This window comes from Cynocephalus volans, chromosome 1 (assembly GCF_027409185.1).
Source record: "Cynocephalus volans isolate mCynVol1 chromosome 1, mCynVol1.pri, whole genome shotgun sequence".
Lineage (NCBI taxonomy): Eukaryota > Metazoa > Chordata > Mammalia > Dermoptera > Cynocephalidae > Cynocephalus > Cynocephalus volans.
The window spans coordinates 55,616,626-55,630,759 of record NC_084460.1 but is presented as its reverse complement, the minus strand read 5'-3'; the positions used below and the strand labels follow the sequence as shown (position 1 = coordinate 55,630,759).

At 52.2% G+C, this 14,134-nt stretch overlaps 1 protein-coding gene across 1 annotated transcript in view; it reads right to left on the bottom strand.

Annotated features, from left to right (window-relative positions):
- The window catches only part of CDH4 (cadherin 4), a 646,328-nt gene that overhangs the window by 89,765 nt on the left and 542,429 nt on the right, over window positions 1-14,134 (bottom strand). Inside the window, 1 exon segment of the mRNA XM_063107192.1 lies at window positions 8,145-8,300. Within this exon segment, the coding sequence (XP_062963262.1) occupies window positions 8,145-8,300 (156 nt within the window).

Here is a 14,134-nt window from a genome sequence, read left to right as displayed (position 1 = left end):
TGACCTGAGGCCCCCCAGAGCCCCTGATGGCTGAGGCCCACCCAGGACCTCCCAAGCCTGTTTGGACTGGTCCGTGATCCACCAATCGTCCTTATCAAATGTCTGGGGTAGGACAGGCACCCCTTGGGTGGGAATTCACGTCCACCTGCAGCAGCCACAGCAAAGCCATTTGTGCCCAATGGGGTGGCAGGGCTTAAACTCCTGCTGCCAAGAGTTTGATCTGGGTGAGGTCCAGGAAAGAGGCACATGGGGGTGCACAGAGAGGCCTGAGCTTGAGCTGGGAATAAGGTTGATTTGGGTGTACACCGGTAGTGCAACCAGGACGAGTTTCGGGCATATCTGCCTCTGCTTGCTGTGTTAGTTCCCAGGCTTGGCCAGAGATAGGGACAACTGGGGAGAAGCTGGGCTGGGAAGCCCCTCCTGCCCCCTGCTGGAGAGGGGGCTCCAGGAAACTTCATATGGAGCCATCTTCAAGGTGAAAGGAAAGATATCCTGAACTCGGGCTGGGAGCTTCCAGAGGGGCTGCTCAGACTTACCCCTTAATTTTTGGATTTGTTCTTTCATTCATTCAATCATTCGTTCACTCACTTATTCATTTATTCAATAAATGCCTGTCCAGGACCTCCAAGTGTCAGGCACTGGGCTGTACCCTAGATTATTGTGAAAGAAAATAGATACGCCATCATTGGAGCTGAGAAAGAAAAGCAGCAATCTGTTGTTACGGCGTAAGGGCAGGACCCACAGGGTCGGGAGAGGTCAGGGAGGCCTCTCAGAGGAGGGGACATTTGAGCTAAGACCCCAAGAGCAGGATAAGGAAGAGGACACAGAGTGGCCAAGCACTGTGGGCAGGAGAAGGGCTGGAGCTGGGCAACGGGGACCTCGGATTTTAGGGTAAGGAACCAACACTTGGAGAGTGGAATGAATTTGCCTGAGGTCTCTCCATGCCAAAACTGTGACTGTCACACACCAGTGTCCTTAGCTCATATCCATCTGCTGAAACCACGTCACCCTTGAGTTGGACACGTCAGACCTCAAGGTCTTTGCAGAAGCTAGTGCCAAGACAAGGGTGTCCAGGAGAAGAGCCTGCACTGGAGGCCTGCGGGTGGGAGGGGGTCTCCTTACTCTCCCGTGGACCACTCCTTGGATCTCTGGGGATCAGGGGTGCTGAGCACGCTCCACCTCCAAGGGGAACACTGGAGCTAATTGTGTCTGTGCCGGCGTCAGTGTTTTGGTTGGTTCTGATGGCTCTGAGTGGAATTCTGTCCTTTAAATAGTGTGTTAAAGGGCCGAACCCGTGGCGCACTTGGTAGAGTGCAGCGCTGGGAGCGCTGCGACGCTCCCGCCGCGGGTTCGGATCCTATATAGGAATGACCGGTGCACTCACTGGCTGAGTACCGGTCACGAAAAAGACAAAAATAAAAAAAAAAAAATAAATAAATAAATAGTGTGTTAAAGGAAAATCTTCAGGCTGGCTTTACCCGAGAAGGCAATCTGCACTGCTGTAAGATGACAAATGAAAACCGATTCTAGGGGAATCCACAGATTACAATGTAAGATCTGACTGTGTGCACACCATATTGGTCCTAAGTACCACGTTTAGAAATCTTGAAACATCGCGTGGCTGTCTCAGTCGTCCCACCCAGTCCCTGCAGACTCCCTGGGCCAGGCCGGGACCCACCTGTGCCTCCCCGACTGTGGAAGCACTTCCGATGGGCCACTGGCCGCCCTTTACCTTGTGTGTGTAACTCACTCGCAATAGCACAGAAGTCAAAAGTCACAGGGCCTTTGACAAAACGTAATTCTGAGCTAAAATTAAAGTTATTACTTCCTAACTAAAGTAGAACTACTGGTTTCAGGCGCTATCTTTAGCAGCGGGAGCGGCCAAGTGGAGATAGAGGAATCCCCACCCTGTCCCCTCTCTACCCTGTGCCCCCAAAGTTTTAACAACATTTGACAGCTTCTGTAGGAAACTGCAAGAAAAGGCTTCTCCACTATCCATCTCAGTCTGGGCACCCCTGCTGCAGCTGCAGGCTTGGGGAGTGGTCTGGCCTTGCAGAAAAGAAATGTTCACAGAGGAGTCGCTCAAGCTTCCTGCAACTTGAAGATAAGTGAATTTCCTGTGATGCTGTGAGTAGAATGTTTCTTTTCTCCTGTGGGAGACGAGGTCAGGAAATAACCATATGTGGGCTTGCTCTTGTGTGGGGGTGTGAGCTGGGGAGGACGTGAGTGCCCGTTGACCATTCTGTGTGTGTGGAATCTAATTCTCTCCCTTTCAGTTGCTCTCTCTTCTTTGTGCTATAATTGTGGGCCTGAGTTCCCTCCAGGCAGCATGGAACCTGGAATAGTCCATGTGTTCCTTGGAAGTTGCCCTTTCTGGAGATTTTCTTCGTCAACAACCTCAGCAGCTGACACTCACCATGCTGGCTCAGGGTTGGGCAGCACTCTGAGAACTCCACAAGTGTCAACATACTTCAGTTATCACAAGAACCTGTGATATTGGCGCTGCCTCGATCCCTATTTTACAGATGGGGAAACTGAGGCCCAGGAAGATTAGGGAACTTGCCCAAGATGACAGCATGTGGTCGGATTCAATAGAGTGTCTTACTCATGGAATCCTGAAAAGATCCTTCTGGAGAATCATCTTGCAGAGCAGCTGATAACCCCTCACTTATGCCATGCAGCTGAATGTTTGCATGCTGGCTTTCTTAAAGTGACACTTGTCCACAAATCATAAGCATGCTTGGGCTATGGGCACAATCTCACCACCCTCGTTGGCCAAAGGAGCTGGGCAGAACAGGGGACAGAATTCCAGGGTACCTGGGGAGGCAGAATGAGCTCTAAGAAGGTGCCAAGAACGTCGGTGCTCCCCAGGTGTGAAGACAATGAGGTGCACTGTGACTGGGTCATGTTGAGTGGCATGGCTGACCTTAAGGCATATGCCTTTAAAAACAGAGCCTTCACCGCCATGGCAGGAGAGAGAAGCAGCGGTGGCACTCAGTGCTTGCCACTACTGGAAGTGGGGGAATGCAGTGACCTTCAGAAATAGCCAGCATGTCAAGGGGGACCTCAGTCCTGCAGCCCCAAGGACCTAGTCCTGCTACAGCCAGAAGGAATCTGGAAGCAGATTCTTCCCAGAGCTCCAGGGGAGCAGCCAGGCCTGCTGACACTTTGACTCTGCCGAGCACACGCGGCCTTCTGACCTGCAGGACAGGGTGCTGTTTCCAGACACTGTGCTAGTTTGTTACATAGCTGCCCCCAAAGGCCCTGGTGGGTACTCCATCAGGTGGAAATCCTGAGGGGGTCACGCTGGAGTCTACAAAGGAGCGGATGCCTGCAGGGAGGGGATCCCATCTCTGGGGAACGGCAGTTGTGTTCTCAGAGGTTGCACGAGACAGAGAATTTGGGCCCAAAAGGAACGGGAGATCTCAATCTAGAATTCTGCAAATGGATCCAGCATGGGCCCCATGGTTTCCTGCTAACCTGCTGTCCTGCGGGGGTGAGAGGCTGGATCTGCTGCTGGGGCAGCCCCACGTGGCCCAGGGGGTGAAGCTAGTCATTCCTCGCCTTGAGGACGAGAAACAGGGAGAAAAACACCAACCATCTCCATGAAACTTGTTCTAGAACTCGGCACGCAGGAAGTGCTCCGTAGATACCAGCCATGTGGTATGACTGCATTTTCTCATCTCCAAAGTGGGGATAAAAGTGTGAGAACTCAGGCTGTGGTTGGAAATGGACGACAATGTCTGCAGGGAAGTGTCCGGCAGTGGCCAAGCCACGCAGAGGCCCAGACGCCAAGCCTCATGTGCATGGCTGGGTGAGTGGGCCTGTCCTTTCACCAGCCCCCATCCCTGATTCTCTGGGCTTCCTCCCTGGCCAGCTTACCTGGGGAGTGGGGTGGGGCCTGCACGCATCCTTGGTGAGGGACAGGGGCCTTCAGGGGCACCTCAGCTTTCCTTCCAGGCCAAGAATGAGACCCCAGGTCCCTGGGGACTCCCAGCTTTCCACAGTTTATTGCAAACCACTCAGCTTCAGGAGGAGCCTGGTGCTGTGTGAGGCTTTGGAGACAACGGGCAGAAATAATAAACAGAAAAGTGGAGGTGTGTTTGCAAAGTGCAGAGGGACTGCATTCTTCTGCACGCCAGCCACGGCCTTGGCATTTGGTGGACTGCAAGTTTCTGCCCGTGAGCAAGTGGAGGAGTTTGGAGGCCGTTCGTCCTGGCCCCCAGCCCTGTGGACCCTCACTGTTGGCCGTGGGCTGAGCTGCGAGGCCAGCTACAGGCTGTTCCTTGGCTTCGAAGCACATGGAGAGGGCACTGCCCAGTGGTGGCTCTGGAGGCCCCTGTCCCTAGCCTTGCTGGTGGCAGCTGAGCCCTGAGACCCTCTCCAGAGAGCCGGTGAATTAAAATAAAAGGAAAGGAAGAGAACTTGCACTCAGTGCGGCACTCCTAGCCATGACTTTGCATTCAGCAGGTGCTCGGGTCCTGCTGCAATGGGCTTAATGAATGGCCTGAAGCACTCTCCTGCCCATCACAGACACCCTAGATCAGTATCTGCAGGGAGTGACCCTGCTGCCCACGTGCGGATGCACCACAGAGTGACAGGTTGACTGAGCCCCAACTTTGCTTTGGTTAAAAAAACACAGAAATACGTCGCTGGAATTCACAAGCGAGATCCAGTGAGACCAATTCTCTTTGCCGTGTTCAACAAATCTCTCTCTCTTTCTCTCTCTGTCTCTGTCTCTCACTCTCTGTGTCTCTTCTCTCTCTTTGTGTCTCTGGGGCTGCGGGAGGCGGTAGGGGACGGGGTGTAGGAGGGGTCCAGGGAGGTGCTGGGAGACTGGGGGCCCCTCTCCCTACTCTGGAATGGGAGTGGACACACAGTGGCTGGGAGGCCTGGCCAGTGAGGACCTGTGATGTCTGCATCAGTCAGCCCCAGTGCCTGTGCAAAGGACATCATTGTGGTGCCCACCTCAGAAGCAGTGGGGGGCATGGAGGGCGGGCTGCAGGTCCAGCCTTGCAGTCTAAGCCCTGTGCACTGGCTCAGGCTCTGCACTCAGAAGCTGCTTGGGTTTGATTTTCATGCTCTGCTCTCAGCGTTATGAACTTTTTCATGCATTTTGGGTTAGCGGTGCAGCACCTCACTCTGCACTGGGTGGTTCTGCAGGCACCCCGGACACCTGAGGAGCGGAGCCCAGGCCTGAGCCCACGTGGCTGCTGCAGGCGCTAGCAGCCACGTATGGCCGCGGGCAGCAGGCCCTGGGGTTTTAGCCTGGTCCATGTTTTATGAAAGAGACTTTCCTTCCATGGAAAGATTTTTGAAGCTCCAGAAGAAATGAGCCAGAGAGGACTTGGGCTGCAATGGAGATGCCAGGAGCCCGAAGGCAGGCAGGTGCCCTGCTGAGAGCTGCCATCTCCCAAAAGTGAGACCCAGACTGCCAGAGGCACACGACCAACAGGAACAATGTTCCAGCAAGAGATCTAAGAACTGGTGGACCCAGCCCCAGAGTCACGGCCTCCAGGGAAGAGAGGAAGGAGGAATATCTCAGGCTGAGGAGGAGAGGGCTTTCTTTTAGTGACCACGATCATTACAAATCAATCTGTCTAATCTCGAAAAAGGTGAACTTAATCAGCAAGTGGCCTCTTCTTGTGGCCCCTTTGGAGGCAATGCGCTCTGATGATGGACAAGGAGGCTCTGGAGGGTAATCAGGGAAGGAGACTGCAGGGCGGGGGGTGCACCTACCCAGATGGGCAATGAAGGGGCCACGTGGGTAGGATGGTGGGGGCTGTGTGGACCTGTAGTCCCCTCCCCCTTCCTTCTCTCACTCACTCAGTAAGTGTTCAGTGGGTCCCACTTACCGGCTGAGGACCCCTCTAGACTTGGGGCACAAATGCACCTGAAGAACGAATTCTAGGAGGGGCGTGTGCACGTGGGGGGCGGAGGAGAGGGCCGGGGGAGGGGGGAGGGATGGGCGTCCCCAGTGTCTGGCCAGAGCAGTTTGCTGTCAGTGTGCGGTGTGGGAATGGCCAAAAGAAAAGCACACACTCTTTTCCAAGGGTGGCCTGGACTTCAGGGCGGAGCAAGGTCCCCTGAAGGCCCCTTTGTGGGGGAGGGCACCCTGAAACTGCCCGCGCAGATGCCAGTAGCCGAGGGATTCTGCATCCACTTTGGTCCTGGAGCCTTGGCCTAAAATAACTCAACAGCCCTGACAGTGGGCATGTGTGCTGCAGATACCCACTTCATATCGTTTTCCTCCACATTCCTCAGCCCTGTGAACAAAATCATCAGTCTAGCTCAAAGAGGATACGATTTTCCTTTAGATATGCAGGCACCCGAGGGAAATCTCTTCTTCCACTCAGCTACAGACAAGCTATTTCCTTCTCGCGTCCTTCTCCCTGGTCCTAGCCCACTGTCTGAGAGGCAGAGCCAGGAGGACGCCCAGATGCCCGTCCAAGATACTGCCTCCTGGGCAGAGGCAGAGGCAGAGGCATCGGGTCAGAGCTGGCACCTACTCTTCTCAAAGCTTTGCTCAGACACTTCAGGCAAAGAAGGGTTGGATGCCTCTTCATCCCACTACTGTGCCAGCTCCCAAAAAGCGGGACCATGTCTACTGCATTCATCTCCACATGCCCAGTGCCTAACACAGGGCCTGGAGCAGAGTTGATGCTCAAGAAATGTTCCCTGAATGGATGGTTGGATGCGTGGATGGATAGATGGATGGGTGGATTCATGGATTGATAATGGGTGGATAGACGGCTGGATAGATGTACTTGGGGCTTGGACAACAGGGTGAGGGAGGAATATCCTTGTGGCTCTGAAGGGACTGACCAGCCTCCCAAGGTGGGCCCCCTGGGTCCCTTGCTCCAGGGTGCAGGGGTCTGATGGTGCACTGGGGTCAGTCAGGGGAGGCCACCCCTGCTAGCAACAGAATCAGCCTGCTCCTACCAAGTCTCTCCCTTCTGCAAATGGTCAGGCAGCCTCCCTGAGGGCTAGGCTCTGTTCTTGGGCCTGGGGACATGGTGTGGACAAGCCTGATGATGCCTTGCCCACAAGGAACCTCCTTCTAGTGACAGGAGATGGACAGTGAATCCCCAACTAATAATCAGCAAGCACGAGAAGCCGCAGAGCCAGGCCACGTCTAGCGTCAGGGCTGGAGCCAGGTGAAGGTGGAGCTGGTTAATGTGTCAGCCCCAGGGTGGAAGGCTCTGAACTCGACCTTTGTCCCCAAATGACAGCTGAGGGCTGGAAGTACAGATGTCACAGCAATGGCCACAAACACACACATCAGCCTGACCATGCACTGAGCGGTTGCACACACTAACCTGAGTCCTCAGGGCCACCCTGCAGGGCAGCTGTGACTGTCGTTGTCCCCTCACCTTGCAAGGGAGAGGACTGGGGTCAGGAGAGGGCAAGTGATTTGTCTGGGGTTACACCTGGAGAGGGGTGGGACTCGCCCCCAGGTCTGACCCTGGCAGTGTCTGTGCCACCTCCAGCTGGTGCAAGCTGTCCCCCGCACATAAGGAGCAGGCCCAGGGCTGGGTGCTCACAATATCACACCACTATGAGGGTGGAGGACACGTGCTCTCAGCCACCTTCTTGGGGTCCGGCCCCTCCCCTTGGACAGGCTCAGTGCAGCCGAGGGGACACGAATGGACAGCCCCTTTAAGCTGAGGTGCTGCAGCCTCCAGTTTCCCATCCGTTTCTCCTCCCGACTCATAGCCGCGGGACGGCAGCCAAGCCCACTCATGTCAGAGGCACATGCTGCGTCCGGGTGACAGTTGGGAGGAAAAGGGAAGGCTGCAGTGGCACACTCCAGACCTGAGGGACGGGCAGGATGGCAGGCCGTGCTTTAGAGAAGGGCTAGCAGAGCGCGAGGGGCCGACCCTCCAGCAGAGACCACAGAAGCGGGTGACCTTCTAGCCCACCGGTCCTGCCCGTGCTCCCAGGCCTGACCACACCCAAGAATGCATGAGAAAGGCACATAGGTGGTGGCCCAGCAGCCCCGCGACTCTGACCCAGCTGACGCTGGAGCCCCTTCCATGGCCAGGACCCCGAGGCCAGGCAGGAGTGTCCCGGCAGCCGGGTGGGCTCATGGCCGCACGTCCTGGTCCTGCTGCCTTCTGTCAGCCCGGGCCCTGGATACTCACGTGGTAAGAGGCTCGCTCCTCCCGGTCCATGGGCCGAGTCACGTACATCCGGCCAGACATGGAGTCGATGCTGAAGACCTCCATGGGGGGCTGGTCGGCGCCCACGCCTGTGATGCTGTACCGGATGGGGATGTCGTTGTCTTTGTCAGACCGGATCTGAAAGTGGGGAGCAAGCGAGAAGATGTCAGCCATGGCGGGAGTGGGGCCATGCCTCCTGTGTTCACCTAGCCCCTCAAATTCTGGCACTTGACCATGTTTGGGGCACGTTGGGGACCACAGCTAGTCTTTCATCCACTGTGGGAACTGGAGTGCAGTCAGCGGTCAGGGACTTACTGGGTGCCACTGACTACACGTCCAGTGGCCAGTCGGGTAACAGGGAAGGCAAGGTACAATGTTACAAGTTCAATGTCTGTATGGGGAGCTTGGAGGCCTGGCACGGATGTAACACACAGAGAAAAAAGAGTGGAGATGATGGTCTAAAAGGACCTACTGTTCTGGGTCAAGCCCAGGAAAAGACAAAGGCAAGAGAACAGAGCTGCCTCCACAGAGTTTTGAGGGAACAAAGGTTGGGAGTCAGTACATTTATGTCCAGCCAAGTTTTTATCCCTGTGTGAAGTCAACAGACATTTTTGGATGTGCGAAGACCAAGAAAATAGCCCATCTCAATCCTTTGACAGATGCACTGGAAGATATGATTTCGTCCCTGATAGGGCACTCACAATTACAATCTCAAGAATCCTAATTCTTGGCGTGGTGACAGAAAACAACTGGCAATCAGTATTTAGAAACAAATTTAACATGGAAAATTATTAACATGGCCACAGAGCTCAACACAAACATTGAAACGTTCTTTTGCATTGAGAAGCTGTATTTTGTTGAAAAAACAATTTAATGGTGGTTATCTGAGTCCTGAATTCAAAGTAAGGCATCTGAGATTGAGAACTGGGGGGAATGGAGAGCGCCGACACACACCAAATCCTGCGTTTTATGTATGGTGGGCTGCTTTGCTTTCACCAGATAACTAGAGAAACATGAGTCTTCAGGAAACAAAATGGACACCAGTAGAATTAAAAATAAGATGGCTGTTTTTCATTAGCTGAAACAAAATGTGTTGGAATGAGGACAGGGAGCTGATGGAGATGCAGTCACAACCGAGCCTCGAAGCCCCAAGGGTTCCCCCGGGAAAGATTAGAAAAGTATAATCAATAAGGTGGTGCCTTGACTGTCCCCCCAAAACTTAATCCCCATGTAACTGTTGAGGATGAGAAATCCTATTACAGTAATTGAAAGGTGGGGCCTTGAAGAGGTGATTGGATTGTAGGACCATGCCATCGTGACTGGATTAATAATGGTGGTCAGGGGCGTGAGTCTGAGGGCTTTAAAAGGAGAGCACCTGAGAGCTTAGTCTCTCTCTGCTCTGCCATTTCTTCCATGTGAGACCCCTGGGTCACTGTTGCCACCACCAAGACCCTCACCAGATGTGTTCCCTGGACTTTGGACTTCTCAGCCTCTGATACTATAAGCAATACATTTTGTTTTCTTTATAAATTACCCAGTTCCAAGTATTTTGTTATAAGCAACAGAAACAGACTAATACAGGTGGAATTAACGATTTGCATTCAGTGCTGACTAAACATTTAGAAAATACAACTTTTTAAAAAAAAAAATCAAAGCCCCAAGACCATGACAACATTTTTTAAATAAAATGAGCCATAGTGAAAATCTCAAAAAATTTTCTACCAAACAAAATTGACCAAGACTTTTTATTGGAATGTTGCAATGACCATTTATTGATAAAACTTTAAAAAAAAAAAAGACCTTTTGGGGGGGACATAAAAATGTTCTGAAAATAGGAATCAAAAGTGCTTTAAGAGGCTATGTAAAAATATTTATTATGCTTTACTAATAACACAACAGTGAGACTATTGTATAGTGAAACCCTGAGATTGTGTCAAAGCACTCCCGTCAATTTAAATGTTTTCATCATTAAAATGGAATTATAGCAAATGAACTAAGCATTCAAGTCTGGGAGGAAAAGAATGATAAAGCAGAATGTAGTAACTCCCAAAGTAATCAATAAAGAGGGACGTAGAAATTTCTGAATCCAAAAACAGAAAAGTAGAAGAAGACATGATAAATAGATCCAAGAGCTGTACTTAGGGGGAAAATCCTCAAGAAAATAGATGCACTCTTGGTAAACTTAAGAGAAAAAAATAAGATTTTATGTTTTATTATTCATACTTTATGCTAGCACAGTTAGAAGTCTTGATAAAATTGATCATTTTTTGAGAAAATGTAAAATTTTGAACCAGAGTAAAAGCAAAAGCCACCTGAAGAGACCAGAACTCCTTCTGGAAATTCCTCCTAAAAGTGTTCCAGGCACAGGTAAACCCGCCTGGGAGTTGTCAGAAGCTTTTCCAGAGCAGAGGACGAGAGAGAGAGACAGAGCGACCCGCTGGTCTACAACGCCTGCCGCGGGACACGCGGTCTCATCCTGACAGCACAGAGTCAGCTCGCTGTAAGCCAGCCCCACACAGGACGGGGACGTGACGGCCCAAGTGGAGATGCCGGCCAGCGGGTGTGATCAGGAGTTCGCAGGCTCCCTCCTTACGCCTCAGTGAGATTTATCCAGAAATGTCAGGGTGGCTTCTCGCTAGGTGACTTATTTCTGGAGCACAATAGCAATCACAGGATAGACTCAATAGAGGCTCAAGAGATGTTTGATAAAGAGTATCCTTTACAGTTTAATTTGTACCCAAAAAAGCAAGCCACCCATTCCCCAGAAAAACTCCAATTCATAGATTCAGCCCGATGGAGGACATCTTTCCTGAGCCAGCATTTACCATGGATGCACTAGAGTGGCTCCTGCTACACGTGCAGGCTGGACGGCAGCCACGGCAGCTGCCCCAGGACTGCTGAGCAACGTCCTGCCAGAGTGGCGGGAAACAGGAAAAGTCGTTTACCTGGAAGTAAGAAGGGGATGACGTTTTCATCATGTAGGCATTATGCCGGCCAATATAAATTCAGGGGCTGCGCCTGTGCTGGCCGAGGGAGGCCTCTGGGAGAGGAAGCATGCAGGACTGCGGTGCACACACATGCGTGCACACACACGCACACACGCTCATGCACACACACACACACACACACACACACACTCATGTGCACAGGCTCGCCCCTACACAGGTTCACACACACACGCATGCACACACACTCATGTGCAGGCACGCTCACACTCGGGCGTGCACAGTCTGCAAGGAACCCTTTGTTCTGGGTCCCCTCAACACGCCTCCTGCTTTCCCATGATCTAGCTCTTCCTGGCTCCGCCCTGAGCAGTGCACACCAAACCAGGCTCCAGAATACCGATGGAGGGAGTGGCGGGTCCAGGCCGCGGGCCGTTGAAATGCCCCGGCTTTGCTGTGCCCAGCTCAGCCACAGCCGCCCCTGCTTCCTCTTGTTGGCACTGCCAGCCTGGGCTCCGGGGCTCCCAAATTCTGCCTGGCTATCTTGGGCATCACAGGAAAAGACTCCAACTGAGTCTTAACCCACACCACCTTTTACTGCCAGAGGCCAGCAAGGAAGGTCCTTCAGACCAGCCCTGGCTGAGGCAGGACGCACTTCCTGGAGGCCCTCTGTGGGCAACACCTGACTCCACTCCACCCACAAAGAGTTTTCACCCAGATTAGGTCACCAGGGCATTGGGGGCAAAGTCTAGCTTAGAGAGGACAAAGCCCTCCTTCCTGTCACCCGTGTCCACTTGCTCCTCGCTGCTAGGAGGAGGGTTAAGCGATCAAATTCTGCTGAGGAAGAAGAAACCGGGTGATCGAGGCAGAGAACCAGGGCTTGCGGCCTGTGTTGCGCCAGCTCGGCCTTCCAGGAGAGCGAGGCTTCTACAGGTGTGGGCAGATGAGGGCAGGGGTGGGCTGTGGCTGGTGCAATAGCCGTGTTTAAAGTTGTTCTGCAGGAAGCAGCAACTGCATCAGTCTAGTCTTGGGGCTGAAGAGCTGAAGTTTGGCAAACTTTGCTCATTATAATGCTAAATTCTCTGTCCAAGGATGAGCTTATGTCATTAACATGACATGGGATGTATGAACAAGCATGACATGAAATTGAGCATGGGCCAACAAAACCCACCTCTATGTGTGATGACCTAAACAAGATCATTGCATATTCATGTTGGTACTGAATAAAAGAGGCTCAACTTTCTCTTCGGGAGGCACTGCTTTGGGAGCTATCCTGATGTGCTCCTTGTTACAAGGCATAGTTTTCCTTTCTCCCATCTGATTTTGGCAGAGTTTGTCTGGAATATGCTCTCTGGGAGGTGGACCCCTTGAATCTGGGAACACGCAGGCTGGTGGGTTTGGAAGCTCACTTTGACTTTAGGTTAAGAGAAGGGCACTTGGAGTACACAGGAGGCTCTCAGGAATGGTGGCCGAGTTGCAGTGGACTGGGGGGAACGTATTCAGCCAGGCACGGTCTTCTGGAGATAGGCGGTGAGCAGGCGCTGGTGTTGTGGGTCTCAGCAGCTGGAAGGACGGACGTTGCTGGTTTCCTGTGTGTACTGTTAACGACATTCTTTGGGTCAAACTACTCATCTTTCATAGGGAAATTTAATTATAAGACTGCTAAAAAGAGCCCACCATATATTTAAAGAAAAAATTTTTTTTTTTTTGCAAAGAAATCTCATTATGTTATGACCATCGGGCTGCATGTGCTTAATCCTCTGGGGCTCTTCAGCGGCGCCTTCTGCAATGCATGGGTGGTGGGCTGCTGTGCCCGGTGCACGGCCGTGGGCTCCTAGCGTCGGCTCTCGAGATGCTCTGAATTCTCCCACAGTTAATCATATTAAAAAGAAATACTGTGCGAATGAATTCACCAGATCAGGGGAGAGCAGTTTTCCCCTTGATTTGTGTCTGGAAAATGAGAAAAACATCACAGGAGCATACGGTAGGGCCATGAATAAAGAACAAAGACAGGCATTCCCACCCCACCTCTCATGCTACAACGCCACAGAGAATTATGCTCTTTTGCATGTGTTATTAAAGGACAGAACAGATGGTAAAAGGTTAGTTTAAAGTGATGTCTACATTAAAATAACTTATGGTGTCGGCGACTGTGTTCACCCAGGGACTTCGGCTTGGAAGGCCGGCTTGTGTGCTTAGGAAAGGCTGGATGGATTGGAGGGTTCTGGCAGAATCTCCCCCAAGGAGGAGTATTTGCCTAAGTTCAAATGAACTTGAAACTGGAGAAAAGTCACCAAGCGTGGTTTTGAATTGCAAACACCCTGGAGGTTGATTCCCAAAGCATTTAAGGAAAATCTGTGGGGAGAGCATTGCATCAGATTCCAGAAGAGAAGATCTCACCTCAGGTGGGGAGACCCACCCACCCGGAAAGCCCCTCCCTCGGCAGCACCTCTCCAGCGTCAGCTGTCCCCACAATGTCCTCAGGCTGCCACCAACGCCTCACCCAGTGCAGGAAACACGCATGCCAGGCCCCACGCTGGGCACAGCCCTGCCCTCAGGTTGTCCACCTCCCAGAAGATCAGAGCTCTCCCTCTTGATCCACAACTGTCCCTTAGGACGAGGATTGTCAGGAAAGAGCAGGGTCTGTGAGAGACACTGGGGATGGGGCGAGGAGGAGCTTTGAGAAAGGCAGGTTCCGGTTGGGTCTGCTTGGTTTTGTCCACTGCTTGCACAGTTCCTGGACACGCATCCCCACACCCACTCAAACACACACACACACAAACACAACTCACCACATACAGAAAAACAAATGCACACACACTAACACTTACATATACACACAAACACAAGGACACATCACACGTAGAAAAGCATACACAAACGATATACACATACACAGACAAAAATACACACCCCCCCACACACAAACACACACATGCACACAGAAAATCAAATGCACACACACACACAAATTACCACATATGGAAAAACAAATGCACACACACAAACATACACACACACAAACAGACA